Genomic DNA, 13,446 nt, shown 5'->3' on the forward strand with positions numbered 1-13,446 from the left:
ACAAAGAGCTTCATATGGATGACTAGCATTTCAAGTTTTGTTGTTGTGACCACCTGACAGTCACACTGAAAGAGATTTAAAGTTCCCTCACCCTTGGCAGAAGACAACAGATGCTGCTAGAAAACACTCAGCAGAGGAGGAGCACACAGCATACAGATGAATGACGGCACAAAAGCGATTTTTACGTGTTTTTAAGGCGAACGCCACAGCCACAGTGTTGGAATATTTTGGTTTTATACAGAATGAACACGGTGAGCGCATGAACACTGACGACCGACACGGACAATTTTCTCAACTGGGAAAAAAAAATACAGGTGGAGGTGCTCGGGCAGCAGAGCCTTCGTCCCGACAGTCAACGCTTATCTGAGGCGTTTGGTTGGCAAATACAAACAAAACAGCGCCAAATGGGGCGCACTCACAGACCGTGTTGCTGGCTACATTGCAAAAACATACAGTACATACAGGCAACTTCTAAGCTAATATCTCACACAGGTACACCGTACACTGTACTTGAGTACCATCTAATGGTTCAAATGTGAATTACATCTCATGAAAATGAATGAAAAAATTGTCAGAAAAATGTTGCCGATACAATCGAATATCGACGATAATTTATAGCGCCATTATCGACCAGCAAAACTTGTTATCGTGACAGGCCTATGAGATGCATTTTTTTCTTGAAATATATATAACTTGTCACCATATCTACATGTGTTGCTTTACAAAATATCAAAGTGGCAAAGTCACTCTTTTCATTTTTCAAGATGTGGCCCTCACTGGAATAACGATGGAACACCCCGCACTAAAATTACAGTGAGTATTTTGTCGAACTGCGTGAGTCAATACGACCCAGTGGGGTTGAACTTTGTTGGTTTAATTACTGTATTTGCCACAAAAATAAAAGCACAGGCATCACGTAGGGGTGCATGTTTTGACACATTTTTACCCTTTTATGTGGAACGATTCAGGACTAGGAGTATGTTTTTCCACATGACACAATCATACAAATGCTATTTTAATAACCAGAAACTTGCTGAAATTGGGAGGTACCCATACAGTAATATGGCGGTACTTGCCAAGTGGAATATTTTGGTGGTACTTTGAGGCGGTACTTTGTGTAAAAAGTAAACAGTGGGAACACGGCATCGTCGCACACGCTGCTACACACTACTGTGCAATGCAAACACACTAAAGAACATTGCTTACCGTCCCGGTCTTGTCCCTGCCTTTTAGGACAAGAGGGACTAATTGTTGTCGTAATTTCAGTTGACTCCTAAATGACCCAGAGTTAATAACGCAGACGATCGAAGAGCAAAACAGAAAGAAAAGCTTGCAACTTCATTTGCGCGATGGATGAGCCGTCCTTAACGAGACATGTCGGTTTTATGGGGCCCCTGTAAAAAGTCCAGAGTGGATGTAAATCTTCCCTCCGTCCTCGAGGACCCTCAGACTCTGCTGTATGTAGACCTCCTAGACTTCAATTACACAACTCATTTGGGCTCCTCAAAACCAGCAGCATGTCTCTCAGTGTGCGAGCACTGATGGAAAGACGACATGAGAAGCGCTTCATTATAAAAAACCTAAATAAAATAAAGGCACAGGCGATTGACGGATTAATGTGATTACAGACAAACATTGCTTATAGTTTGCAATTTGGGTAACAAAGTGCACTCTGATGATGGGTCATGTGTAGGAATACAGACAGAAACACAGTGGCGTGTGATGATGTCACAGAGGGCGACCAGTGATGGCCAAGAAAGAAAAACGTGACGATGACAATGAAGCACTGTAGCAATGAAAGACGTATACTAGTCTGCCAAAGTGGGGTACGCCAACTGTAATGGAGGTACGTGAATAAAAATAAAAAAACAATTACCATAGCGCCCAACGCTAACAATTACGAGTACGCCTGAATGCCTCACAATGTACGGAGAACAGAGCAGAAAGGAGACGGAGCATGAAGTTGTTCATTGTCCATATGAACAAATAAGTATGTTTGATTATTATTTTGTGCAATAAAATTTCATTTATATTGGTGTCCCCGCAAAGCGCAGCGGTGAAAACCTGTCACCGTGAGCGGGAATTCCCCAAAAATGAGGCTTTATCATTGGTCGTACTGTATGTTTTTCGTTTTTTTTTTACTTGGATGCTGCTTTATCGTGATTGTTGCAATTTGCTATTAAATTAATATGCAGACTTAAACCATAGCCATCGTGAGTGGACAAAAAAAGTGAAGCTCAATTTCAGCCCACTCAAACGGAAGGATGCCAGCGTCAGACTGGAATAAAAGATACATAGGATCATGACTTACAGTATCTTTTTATCAGTGCTCATGTCAAACTTTATTAAAATGGGCCATGAAAAATACACATTTTTGACCCAGAGTTACTAAAATGAATTCACCAATTAATGGTGTATGTTTGTAAAGTGTGCAGGAGTAAGGGGCTGGCTTCAGGTCAAATGTCTGAAAGTCGCTACATCGTGGTTCACCTTTCGCAGACTCGCTGTTTGGCGGAATTTTTTTAATGCTTTTTTTCTTTACAGCGTATGAACGTGCATTGTGTTCTATGTCCTGCCTGGCTAAGTGAGAATCCACACTTTGTGTCTGCATCCTGATTGGTTTAGGGAGAACCCATGCGTTGTTTTCTGCATCCTGATTGGCTAAGGGACTGTAGACCATTGTCAATCAATCAGCCTCCTCCGTGCTTTCCTGTGCAGTACAGAATGCGTTCGGCTTCCCAGATTTACATAAATCGATCGCTAGCAGTGTGACTCTGAAGTGCTGCATGTTTGCAGGTTTTATCCTCGACAACACCCACAATGTCGACAAAACATTCTGTACCGTCAAAGGCACCTGCGATCGCACCCAAGAGGCAGCGGAGGATGCTAACCAAACAAAAAACAAAAAGTTGGACTTCTGTACATGCTGAAGGAAGGTCAAAGGTGTCATTACGGAATAAATGAATCTTCGGTTTGAGGAGGAGGAGGAGGCAAATATGACAACAGGAGCAATGTGTTTTAACAAGGATACAAAGACGCTACAATACAGCGGAACGGCACCAGGACGAAGAGGCACGGCCAGTGGAGTGAAATATACGTGAGTCACTTTTCAAACGAAGGTTTGTGAGAGTGTTTAAACAAGAGAGAAATGTGAGAAAATGTTAATGCCTGTCTGAGAGAAGTGTATAAAGTGAATGGTGAGGGGTTTTACAGCCTTAAAACATAAAACATACATCATAATTGTAAACAAATAACGTTGGCTACGTCGCAGATTTCACTCATTGCGGGCTATTTTGGGAACCTATCCCCCGCGACAAACGAGGGAACACTGTATACACTATTATATCTTGGAGGAGTGCTGCGTGGCTGTTGTGGAGCGTGCGATGGGGCCGCTTATCTCTCTGGCGACCGCTCACTGGGACGCGTGACTCGAAGAGGCGAAGAGGCGCGAGCGGGTGAGAAAAATGCCACTTTGTGAAAATGCCAATTAGCTCATCACAAAAGCGAGGACGTTCTCCGACTGCAGAGTAGAACAAAGCAAGAACATGTTTGTTAATCACGCGTTAAATTATTCACACTATTTGGGTCTTGTAAAGCACATTTTCTTTTGAAAGCTGGCATGAATATTAAACATAATGCACTGAATGACAGATTTTTCACATTGTTCCATTTCATCTCGGCTGAATCAACGTTTTTGCACAGCACGCGGCAAAACAATGAGGCCATTTTCAGTATTCAGCAGCTAAAAATCAGCTCTTCAACATTTTCACTGGAGAGTTAAACATCATTGTGTGTCGAGTGACAGCGTGTAATTAACGACTGCATGTCTGGGAGAAAAAAAAAACACTGCTTGTTAAAGGAGACATGGTATGCAAAACCAGCCAAGATACCCCAAAGACCAAGCATTTCAGAAAGAAAACACTTAAAACCTCTAAAGATCCCTGTTCAGAGCAGCAGGTTTGGGGCAAACGTCTAACAGTCATAAATAAAAAATAATCCACTTTGCCCCGATTCCCTTTTTGGCTGTAAAGGTGCTGTTATTCTGTGTGACAATCTGAGCATCCAGCAACACCGTAGCTCTGCTTAGCTTTTGGCTTTGATGTGTGATGTGAAGCCAGGGTCTGTGCAGATTTCAACAAGCCAGATTTTTATTTTATTATTTTTATTTTTTTATATTTGTATTTATTTTATTATTATTATTTTTTTATATTATTAATATGATGATGATGATGACGATTATTATGTATTTTCAACAGGTCCAATTTAAGACTTTTTAAGACAATAATGAATCCAATTTAGGACCCATTTCATATCCATACTGGCAAAAAATGCCGAAAGACATGAAAGAAAAATCAGAGGCTCGCGGCGCGCCCACAGCAGGCTAGCTGATTGTGCTTGATAAATTCTGACCAGGGTCTCTGGTTCCGTTTTATTACAAAGTCCTGAAAAACCAAAACCTTTAAAAGCAAGACTGATGTTTATGCATTTGTTTTAAATAAAAGTAATGTTATACATTTTGAATACGTTTCCAAACCAAATTTAAGACACTTCATGAGTTTATAAAATCATTTTAGACATTTTATGTTAACTTATTGGATTTTAGACTTTTTAAAATGTTTTAAGATTCCGTGGATACCCTGTGTGATGCTGGTTCCGTGTAGTCGCTGGCAAGAAAAGACAACGGTGGCGCTTCAAGCTTCCAAGTCATGTCATTTACAGTAATCCCTCATTTATTGCGGTTAACTGGTTCCAGACCCGACCGTGATAAGTCAATTTCCTGTTTACGACCTTCTAAATACAGTTTTTAACATTATTAGAGCCCTCTAGACATACAGCAGTCAGCTTTACACTCTTATTACCCGATATCCATCCATCCATCCATTTTCCATGCAGCTTGTCATTAGGGTCGCGGGGGTATACTGGAGCCTATCCCAGCTGACTTTGGGCGAGAGGCGAGGCACACCCTGGATTGTTCGCCAGCCAGTCGCAGGGTACAAACAAGCATTCACATTCAAACCTAAGGGCAATAACAATACATAGACTCATAATATAGACTCACACATGTTAGCATGAGCGAGTCAAGTTCCATCTTGTCGTTCCAGTTTCTGTACAGTACTTCCTGCGATGGCTATTGTCTTATCAAGGTAACATTACTGACACCTAGTGACCAGTGTAGAATACTAAATATCACCACAACATCTTTTAATGCATCTTACAGTATATTTGTATTTCCATTTTTATGCTTGAAAATGCTTAACTTGGGCCAAAAATACCTAAAATTTGCTTGTATATGCTTACTTTTGGAGGAATATTAGGCTGCAGTGAAACACAAAAGAGCAATGATTTATTAATTAATATACTTTGAAAAACTGTGATAGAGTGAAGCCGCAAAATTGCAAATGTGGTGTGGTGAGGGATTACTGTACTCTGGTTGTTACCACTGAAAGATGGACTTTCTGAGACAGGCTAACATAAAAATGACTTGGTTGTGTAATTTCGCTCAGGCACGCTAAAGATTCAAATAAATCGTCCATAATGTGTCCCCTTTAACCAAACATCCAAAACCCTAAAAAAAGCAAGACCTCTTACCCCGTACACCAGCTCCCCGACCATGCCGTTCCAGATCTTCGTCTCTGGGTCCCGGGCGCCGTACTTGCCATCGGGGACGATGGAGATCTTGTACTTGATGCCGATGTGCTTTGCGATCTCAGAGGCCAGGTCCACGCAGTATCCTTCATATTGGTCGTTGCCCTCGTACATCTCCCAGTTCTTCTTAAGCATCACATAGGGACCCTCCTACACAAAGGGGGGCGGGACCACAACCAGTGAACCATACCATCAAACCAACGCAGACACACAAAAGGGACAGATGTCAGGACACACGGAATCAATGCTTCCAGTTGAGCAAAACTGGACAAAATCATTTCTTTTCCATGACAGCCATCAGTGACAATTACAGAAATGAAGAAAAAGAAAGAAAAAGTGTCTTTAAGGATGTGTGCTTCGGTACTTTCGTTTGAACCAAAAATGTGAAAAAGTGCGCACTTTGGTGTGCTTGGCTTAGCGTTCACGCTGGTATTTTTCACACAGGACCAAAGGCTGCTTTCTTGACATACTAATGAGACGTAACTTGAATATTCCAAACCAAAACGGCATGTGAATATGTAGCTTACTTTTATATTCCGCAATATTTACCAGCTTAGATATCACAATAAGTAACTGCCCTTAACACTGGTCCATGTCATTGGTCTGTAAACCGAATTGCATCATGGTTGGTATGGTATGGTTTATTTATTTCAAACAGCCATCCATCCATCCAACTTCTTCCGCTTTATCCGAGGTCGGGTCGCGGAGGCAGCAGCCTAAGCAGGGAAGTCCAGCCTTCTTTCTCCCCCGTCTATTTCGTCTAGCTCCTCCCGGCGGATCTTAAGGCGTTCCCAGGTTAGTTGAGAGACATAGTCTCTTCAATGTGTCCTGGGTCTTCCCCGGGGCCTCCTACCGGTCGGACATGCCCTGAACACCTCCCCAGGGAGGCGTCTTGGAGGCATCCTGACCAGATGCCCAAGCCACCTCAGCAGCAGTACTATTTCGAGTTTCTCCTGGATGACAGTGTTCCTCACCTTATCTCTAAGGAAGAGCCCAGCCACCCTCCGGAGGAAATCTTCAATCTTGTCCCAAAGCTCATGACCATAGGTGAGGGTAGGAATGTACGTAGATTGACCAGCAAATTGAGAGCTTTGCCCTCCGGCTCAGCTTCCTCTTCACCATGACGGACCTATGCAGAGTCCGCATCGCTGCAGATGCCGCACCAACCCGCCTGTTGATCTTGCGATTATCCTTCCCTTGTACTTAAACTCCTCCACTTGGGGCATCTCCGCCCGGAGATGGCACTCCACGCTTTTCCGGCTGGGAGGTGCCGATTCTCATCCCGGTTGGTTCACACCCAAACCGCACCAATTCGGTGAGATCTGAATGGCCCAATGAAGCCAGCAGGACCAAATCATCTGCAAAAAGCAGAGACCTAATCGTGCAGCTACCAAATCGGATCCCAAACCGCTCTGCTACGCCTGGAAATTCCATCCATAACGGTCTGTTTACAACATGCTTTCCATGAAGGAACACGTGGTTACATTTCACTTGCAAGTGGACCCTGACCTTTCTCTTAAGCGGTCTTGGCCCGATTGTTTGGTGCCACAATTGCGTTCGCACTTGATCAAACAAACCGCACTAGCAGAGCAGAGCACAGTTTCTTTATTTGCTGTATTTGCGGCCCAAAGCTGTTTTTTTTAATTGGTCCACAACACATTCTAAAAATATAATTTCAAAAGACAACTAAACAACAACAAAAAACAACAGCAGCAGCAAAAACGGAAAAATCTTCAGTAACTTCAGCTCAAAATATTACGAGAAAAAGTTGTAATTTAATGAGCAAAAAGTCATACTCTCATGAGAATAACGTAATATTGTGAGGAAAAAAATATCATTTTAGTAGCCTAACATGGAAATATTAAAGAAAAATGTTAGCTTTTAAAAGTCGTAGGAGTATGAAAAACACACAAAACAATGAATACCGTTGTAATTTTTGGAAAATTAGGTTAGGGAAAAAGTTATAATGTTATGAGGATAAAGTTAAAATATTATGGGAATAATGACATAATCATAGAAGAAAATTTGCAATAAAAAGGTTGAAATAGTTTGGAAAAAAAACTGCTGTAATTTTTACCAATTTTAAAAATTAAGTCAAAATATTAAGAGAAAAAAGTTGCATTCTAACAAGAGAAGAAGTTGCAATTTTACGAGAATAAACTATAAAATTATCCTGTCATTTTAGTAGCATAGTTGACAAATTAAACAATATTAAATAATTGTTTTTTTAAGTTGTAATATGTGAAACTAAGTTTTGTCAAAATATGTCAAAATATTGTGGGAATAAAGCCAGAATATTACGAAAAGAAAATTTACAAAGATTATTACCAAAGAAAGTAAAAATATCACCTGCTGTATACCACAATGCGGAGATGCAGTTTTTTGGCCTTGCCTTGCAATCCTTTCACTTTTCAATCAAACGTTGGGACTGCACAATCTCACCTACCCATCCTGTGTTGTTGTGAGGCGACTAAAAGTGTTCATGTTTTGCTTTGAACAAAACATGTTGAAGGCTTATTGAGAGCAGAAACATGACACACGAACATGAGGCCATCTTGGCCGATACAAACACACTCTATTCTCATAGATATCTTGTGCACACGCACACACACACACACACACACACACACACACACACACACACACACACACGCACACACACACACACACACACACACACACACAAACACACACACACACACTGTAGTTTCTACATATGTCACTATTTTAATCTCTGTCTAATTAGCAATCAGCTGTCCAATTTAGAGTGGCTAGCTCCTAACATCCTAACAACCAAAAAGTATCTATCTATCTATCTATCTATCTATCTATCTATCTATCTATCTATCTATCTATCTATCTATCTATCTATCTATCTATCTGTCTATCTATCTATCTATCTATCTACCTATTGTACCACCAAGAAAGCAAAACAGGGTTCCTCTTTGGAGGTTGATTGGACTTTGCTAAATCTTCGTTGGCCGCTAATCGCTCTCTCCAGTGCTGGCATTGCAATTGTTTTTATCTACTCCTGTTTGAACTTAATTGTAAACTGTCCTTGAGATTCCAAGACTAATTCCACATCTGTTAGACTAAAAGAATCTGGGGGGACTTTTGCTCTGTAAAAGGGCCGGTTTCAACGGTTTGGACACCCGTGCTTTAACCCGAGCGAACGTGACAAGTGTGAAGGCAGCCCTGAATCATCTTTAAAGCGTCATGTCCCGCTGCTGGCTGATGCATTTTTTCCCACCCCCCCAACATAAAAAGCCACGCATGAGTAATCGCCATGATGGCCTCACGCTGGATACGCTTGGCACCCTCTGGGGGTTTAGCAAAAAAAAAAAAAAAAAAAAGTCATCAAAATGTTAATGTGGATGAGGCACAGAATCAAAGGAAAGCATGACTAAGCAGAACGGGAGGCAAAGCTGATGGGAAGAAGACGTGAAAAATGAGCTGCAGTCAGACTGAGCGACTGCAGACAAATAAACAGAAGACACACTCGGCTTCCAAGTCCGCACGGACTCGGTGACAACCCCGATACCGGATGGTTCGGGATCACTGGAGTCATCTGAATGGAACCCCTCACCTCCGTGTTTCCCCAACAAATGACTTCTGTCATGCAAGACCATCCTTTTACATACTGACATCTGCTATATGACAAAAATTGCCTGTCAAATTATACATACATATACATTTATATATATATATATTATATATATACTGCTCAAATAAATTAAAGGAACACTTGGAAAACACATCAGATCTAAACTGGGGGAAAAATGATCTTGAATATCTTTCCTGATAATAAGTGGGTGATGTATTAGTAACAAAATGATGCCACATCATATGATAGAAATGAAAATGATCACCCTATAGAGGGGGGAAATCAAAGACACCCCAAAAATGAAAGTGAAAAAATGATGCAGCACACTGGTCCATTTTGCTAAAATGTCATTGTAGCAACTCAAAATGATTCTCAGTAGTTTGTGTGGCCCCCACGTGCTTGTACGCATGCCTGACAACGTCGGGGCATGCTCCTAATGAGACTACGGATGGTGTCCTGGGGGATCTCCTCCCAGATCTGGACCAGGGCATCAATGAGCTCCTGGACAGTCTGAGGAGCAACCTGGCGGCGCCGGATGGACCTAAACATAATGTCCCAGAGGTGTTCTATTGGGTTTAGGTCAGGTGAACGTGGGGGCCAGTCAATGGTATCAATTCCTTCATCCTCCAGGAACTACCTGCATACACTAGCCACATGAGGTCACGCATTGTCGTGGACCAGGAGGAACCCAGGTCCCGCTGCACCAGCGTAGGTTCTGACAATGGGTCCAAGGATTTCATCCCGATACCTAATAGCAGTCAGGGTGCCGTTATCTAACCTGTAGAAGTCTGTGCGTCCTTCCAGGGATATGCCTCCCCAGACCATCACTGACCCACCACCAAACCGATCATGCTGAATGATGTTGCAGGTGGCATAACGTTCTCCACGGCATCTCCAGACCCTTTCACGTCTGTCACATGTGCTCAGGTTGAACTTGCTCTCATCAGTGAAGAGCACAGGGCACCAGTGGTGTAGTTGCCAATTCTGGTGGTCTATGGCAAATGCCAATGGAGCTCTACGGTGCTGGGCAGTGAGCACAGAGCCCACTACAGGCCCTCAGGCCACCCTCATGGAGCCTGTTTCTGATTGTTTGGTCAGAAACATTCACACCAGTGGCCTGCTGCAGGTCATTTTGTAGGGCTCTGGCAGTGCTCATCCTGTTCCTCCTTGCACAAAGGAGCAGATACCGATCCTGCTGAGGGTTGAAGGACCTTCTACGTCCCTGTCCAGCTCTCCTGAAGTAACTACCTGTCTCCTGGAATCTCCTCCATGCATCCAGGTACCGCTGTGATGCCCTGGTCCAGATCTGGGAGGAGATCCCCCAGGACACCATCCGTAGTCTCATTAGGAGCATGCCCCGACATTGTCAGGCATGCGTACAAGCACGTGGGGGCCACACAAACTACTGAGAATCATTTTGAGTTGCTACAATGACATTTGAGCAAAATGGACCAGTGTGCTGCATCATTTTTTCACTTTCATTTTTGGGGTGTCTTTGATTTCCCCCCTCTATAGGGTGATCATTTTCATTTCTATCAAATTATGTGGCATCATTTTGTTACTAATACATCACCCACTTATTCTCAGGAAAGATATTCAAGATCATTTTTCCCCCAGTTTAGATCTGATGTGTTTTCGAAGTGTTCCTTTAATTTTTTTGAGCAGTGTATATAACTTTATATAACTTTATTGTTATCATTGAAATTTTTATCAAAGACATTATTTTTGGCATAATAAATCATGTTGACTAACCTCAAAATCTGAATTTGTGTCTTTGATTAGAGATAGCATTTTTTTATTTTTATTTATTTATTTTTTTAGAGATAGCATTAGAGATAGCATTTTAATAGTTACTATTTACTATGCCCACAACAAATGTGTTCCATTCAAAAAAATGTTTTGTCCATCTCAAGAAAGCTAAATACAGTAGTCCCTTGTTTATGGCGGTTAACTGGTTACAGACCCGTACCGATAAGTACATTTCTGCGAAGTAGGAATATTTTTGAGGAATATTTTGGTTGTTAGAGAAGAGAAAACCTTTTTGTGTTTTTTTAAAGCATTATTAGAGTCCTCTAGACATTAAATAACACCCCTATAGTTACCTTTACACTCCTATTACCCAATATAGCGGACATAATAAAAGAAAGTAAGACACATAAGACTCGTACTCGTATGTGTTGCTGTAAATGTGTTCCGGTGTGTGTTACGGAGGAGCTGTTTGGGGGTGGAGGACTGGAAGTGACGTCGGGTTTCAGCTTAGAATATTAGAAATATGTGTTATATTTGCACACTGAGCTGACAGCCTGACATCCGTGGCACAGCAAAGGACACTGAGGAGGCTCCTTTCCATCATGGACAACCAGCATCATCCAATGCACAGCATCATCTCCAAACAGAAAGCAGTTTAAGTGGCAGATTACTATCACTGTCCTGCTCCACCAAAAGACTGAGCAGATCGTTCCTCCCTCACTCCATGTGGCTTTTCAACACAACAGACAGGGAGCAATAAAAACACACACAAGACTGGACTTATTATCTTATTATGTCTTATTATTATTATTACACAAATTTGACATGATCTGTTTCCTATTTATTTATTCTCATTCTATTTTCTTACTTTTATCTCTCATGTCTTGCCTTGGTTGTTTTATTTTGTGATTAAGTGATTAAGTTCATTATGACATTTTTGCAGAGCTGCTGGAAATGTGAATTTCTCTTGGAGATGAATAAAGTATCTGTCTGTCATAAACTATTTCTGATCATTGTAACTATATTTCTTATTAGCATCTTTCTTTGTGTGTTGTCCCATATAGCCTCGGGTATCTGAATGTGTGATAGATAGCTTTCATCTGTCACTTGAGAGTACCCCTCCCCTCAAATATACATGTGCACACACAATGCAATGACATCACATCCTGTAAAAGGAAGAATTTCTTTATTGAGACCACCTGTTAAGGTTGTATTGATTTGACTCCTTGCATGCAAGTTTTATTTTTTAATTAAATTATCTCATTATTCTCACAGAACGTGTCTCGTCTCTTATCTATTGTGAAGCCAGCAGAAAATGTTCCCTTGAAGAAACATTACTGACACCTAGTGACCAGTGTAGAATACTACGTATCATCAACGTCTTTCAATGTGTCTTGTGAATGCCTGATATTTGTATTTTATTTCATTTAGTCATTGTTATGCTTGGAAATACTTCATTTAGGCCAAAACTATGTAACGTTTGCTTCATTATGCCTGTTATTTGACGAAAAATAAGCTGTAGTCAACCACGAAACAGCAATGATTTATTAATGTGAAGTGAAGCAGCAGAATTCGAAGCGCGAAGTGGCAAGAGATCACTACATAACATTTTTTATGACCCAGACGGAACCTCCAGAGGCAACCAAACGGCTGTTCGTGCTTTGATCGATTGATGACGAGTTTTTTCCCCCCCACACCAACAGGAAGGCTGTTTCATGTTTCATTGCCCGTTTACTTTCGCTTTGAAAGCGGCTGCCTTGAGAAGCAAATGAGAAATAACGTGACGACACAATGACAAAATCACAGTGAACACTGTTGACCATAAATTGGCTGTTACTTGACCGATTTTCGCCATTTAAAGACTCGTAGTTACTTTCAAAGAATGTGATATCCTTTTTTTTTTAAATTCCAATCTGCTAGTCATTCATGGAAAAAAAAAAACGGGTCCTCGTTTTCTATTGGGATCAATGCGGGATTTTCTCCATGGTCACATGGACGGCATCCTAAGCAGGAGCAATTCTATTCCCCAAGATGGCGCTTTATGGACCCAACACAATGCCTCCCCCTGTGGAAGAGGCAAATAGCTCCAAGACAGCTGAGAGAATCAACGTGATTTCACAGGAGATTTCGAGACAAAAGACGAAATGTGACGACGCTTTAGCCGCCAACGATTCTCCCCCGTGACATAATAATCATAATGGGCTTATATAAAAGCACATCTTATCTTGTTTTCCTGCGCCTGTTCTCTCCATTTGACAAAAATGAAGACGTCACTGAAAGCAGACTGATATCGCGAGAGTGCCGTATAGTGTGTTGCTGGCAAAGGAAGCGTCAAGGCAACATGGCCGACTATACGGACAATACTCACAAGTGCGCCGCTTCACTCCGAATGCGACGCATTACACGCGCTGTTATGTCGCAAGTAACTATACATGCACACATTGGTT

General features: G+C 41.6%; 1 protein-coding gene across 5 annotated transcripts in view; it reads right to left on the bottom strand.

Annotated features, from left to right (window-relative positions):
- gria4b (glutamate receptor, ionotropic, AMPA 4b) overlaps positions 1 to 13,446 on the bottom strand; it is a 154,012-nt gene that overhangs the window by 36,819 nt on the left and 103,747 nt on the right. For all 5 annotated transcript variants that reach the window (XR_008566350.1, XM_054754630.1, XM_054754626.1 and 2 more), the window contains exon 10: positions 5,590 to 5,796. Coding sequence is in view for 4 of the 5 variants with exons in the window: in XM_054754630.1 (XP_054610605.1) it covers positions 5,590 to 5,796 (207 nt within the window). In the remaining variant the exon portion in view is untranslated. The remainder of the gene's footprint in view (positions 1 to 5,589; positions 5,797 to 13,446) is intronic.

Source organism: Dunckerocampus dactyliophorus, chromosome 16 (genome assembly GCF_027744805.1).
Source record: "Dunckerocampus dactyliophorus isolate RoL2022-P2 chromosome 16, RoL_Ddac_1.1, whole genome shotgun sequence".
Classification (NCBI taxonomy): domain Eukaryota; kingdom Metazoa; phylum Chordata; class Actinopteri; order Syngnathiformes; family Syngnathidae; genus Dunckerocampus; species Dunckerocampus dactyliophorus.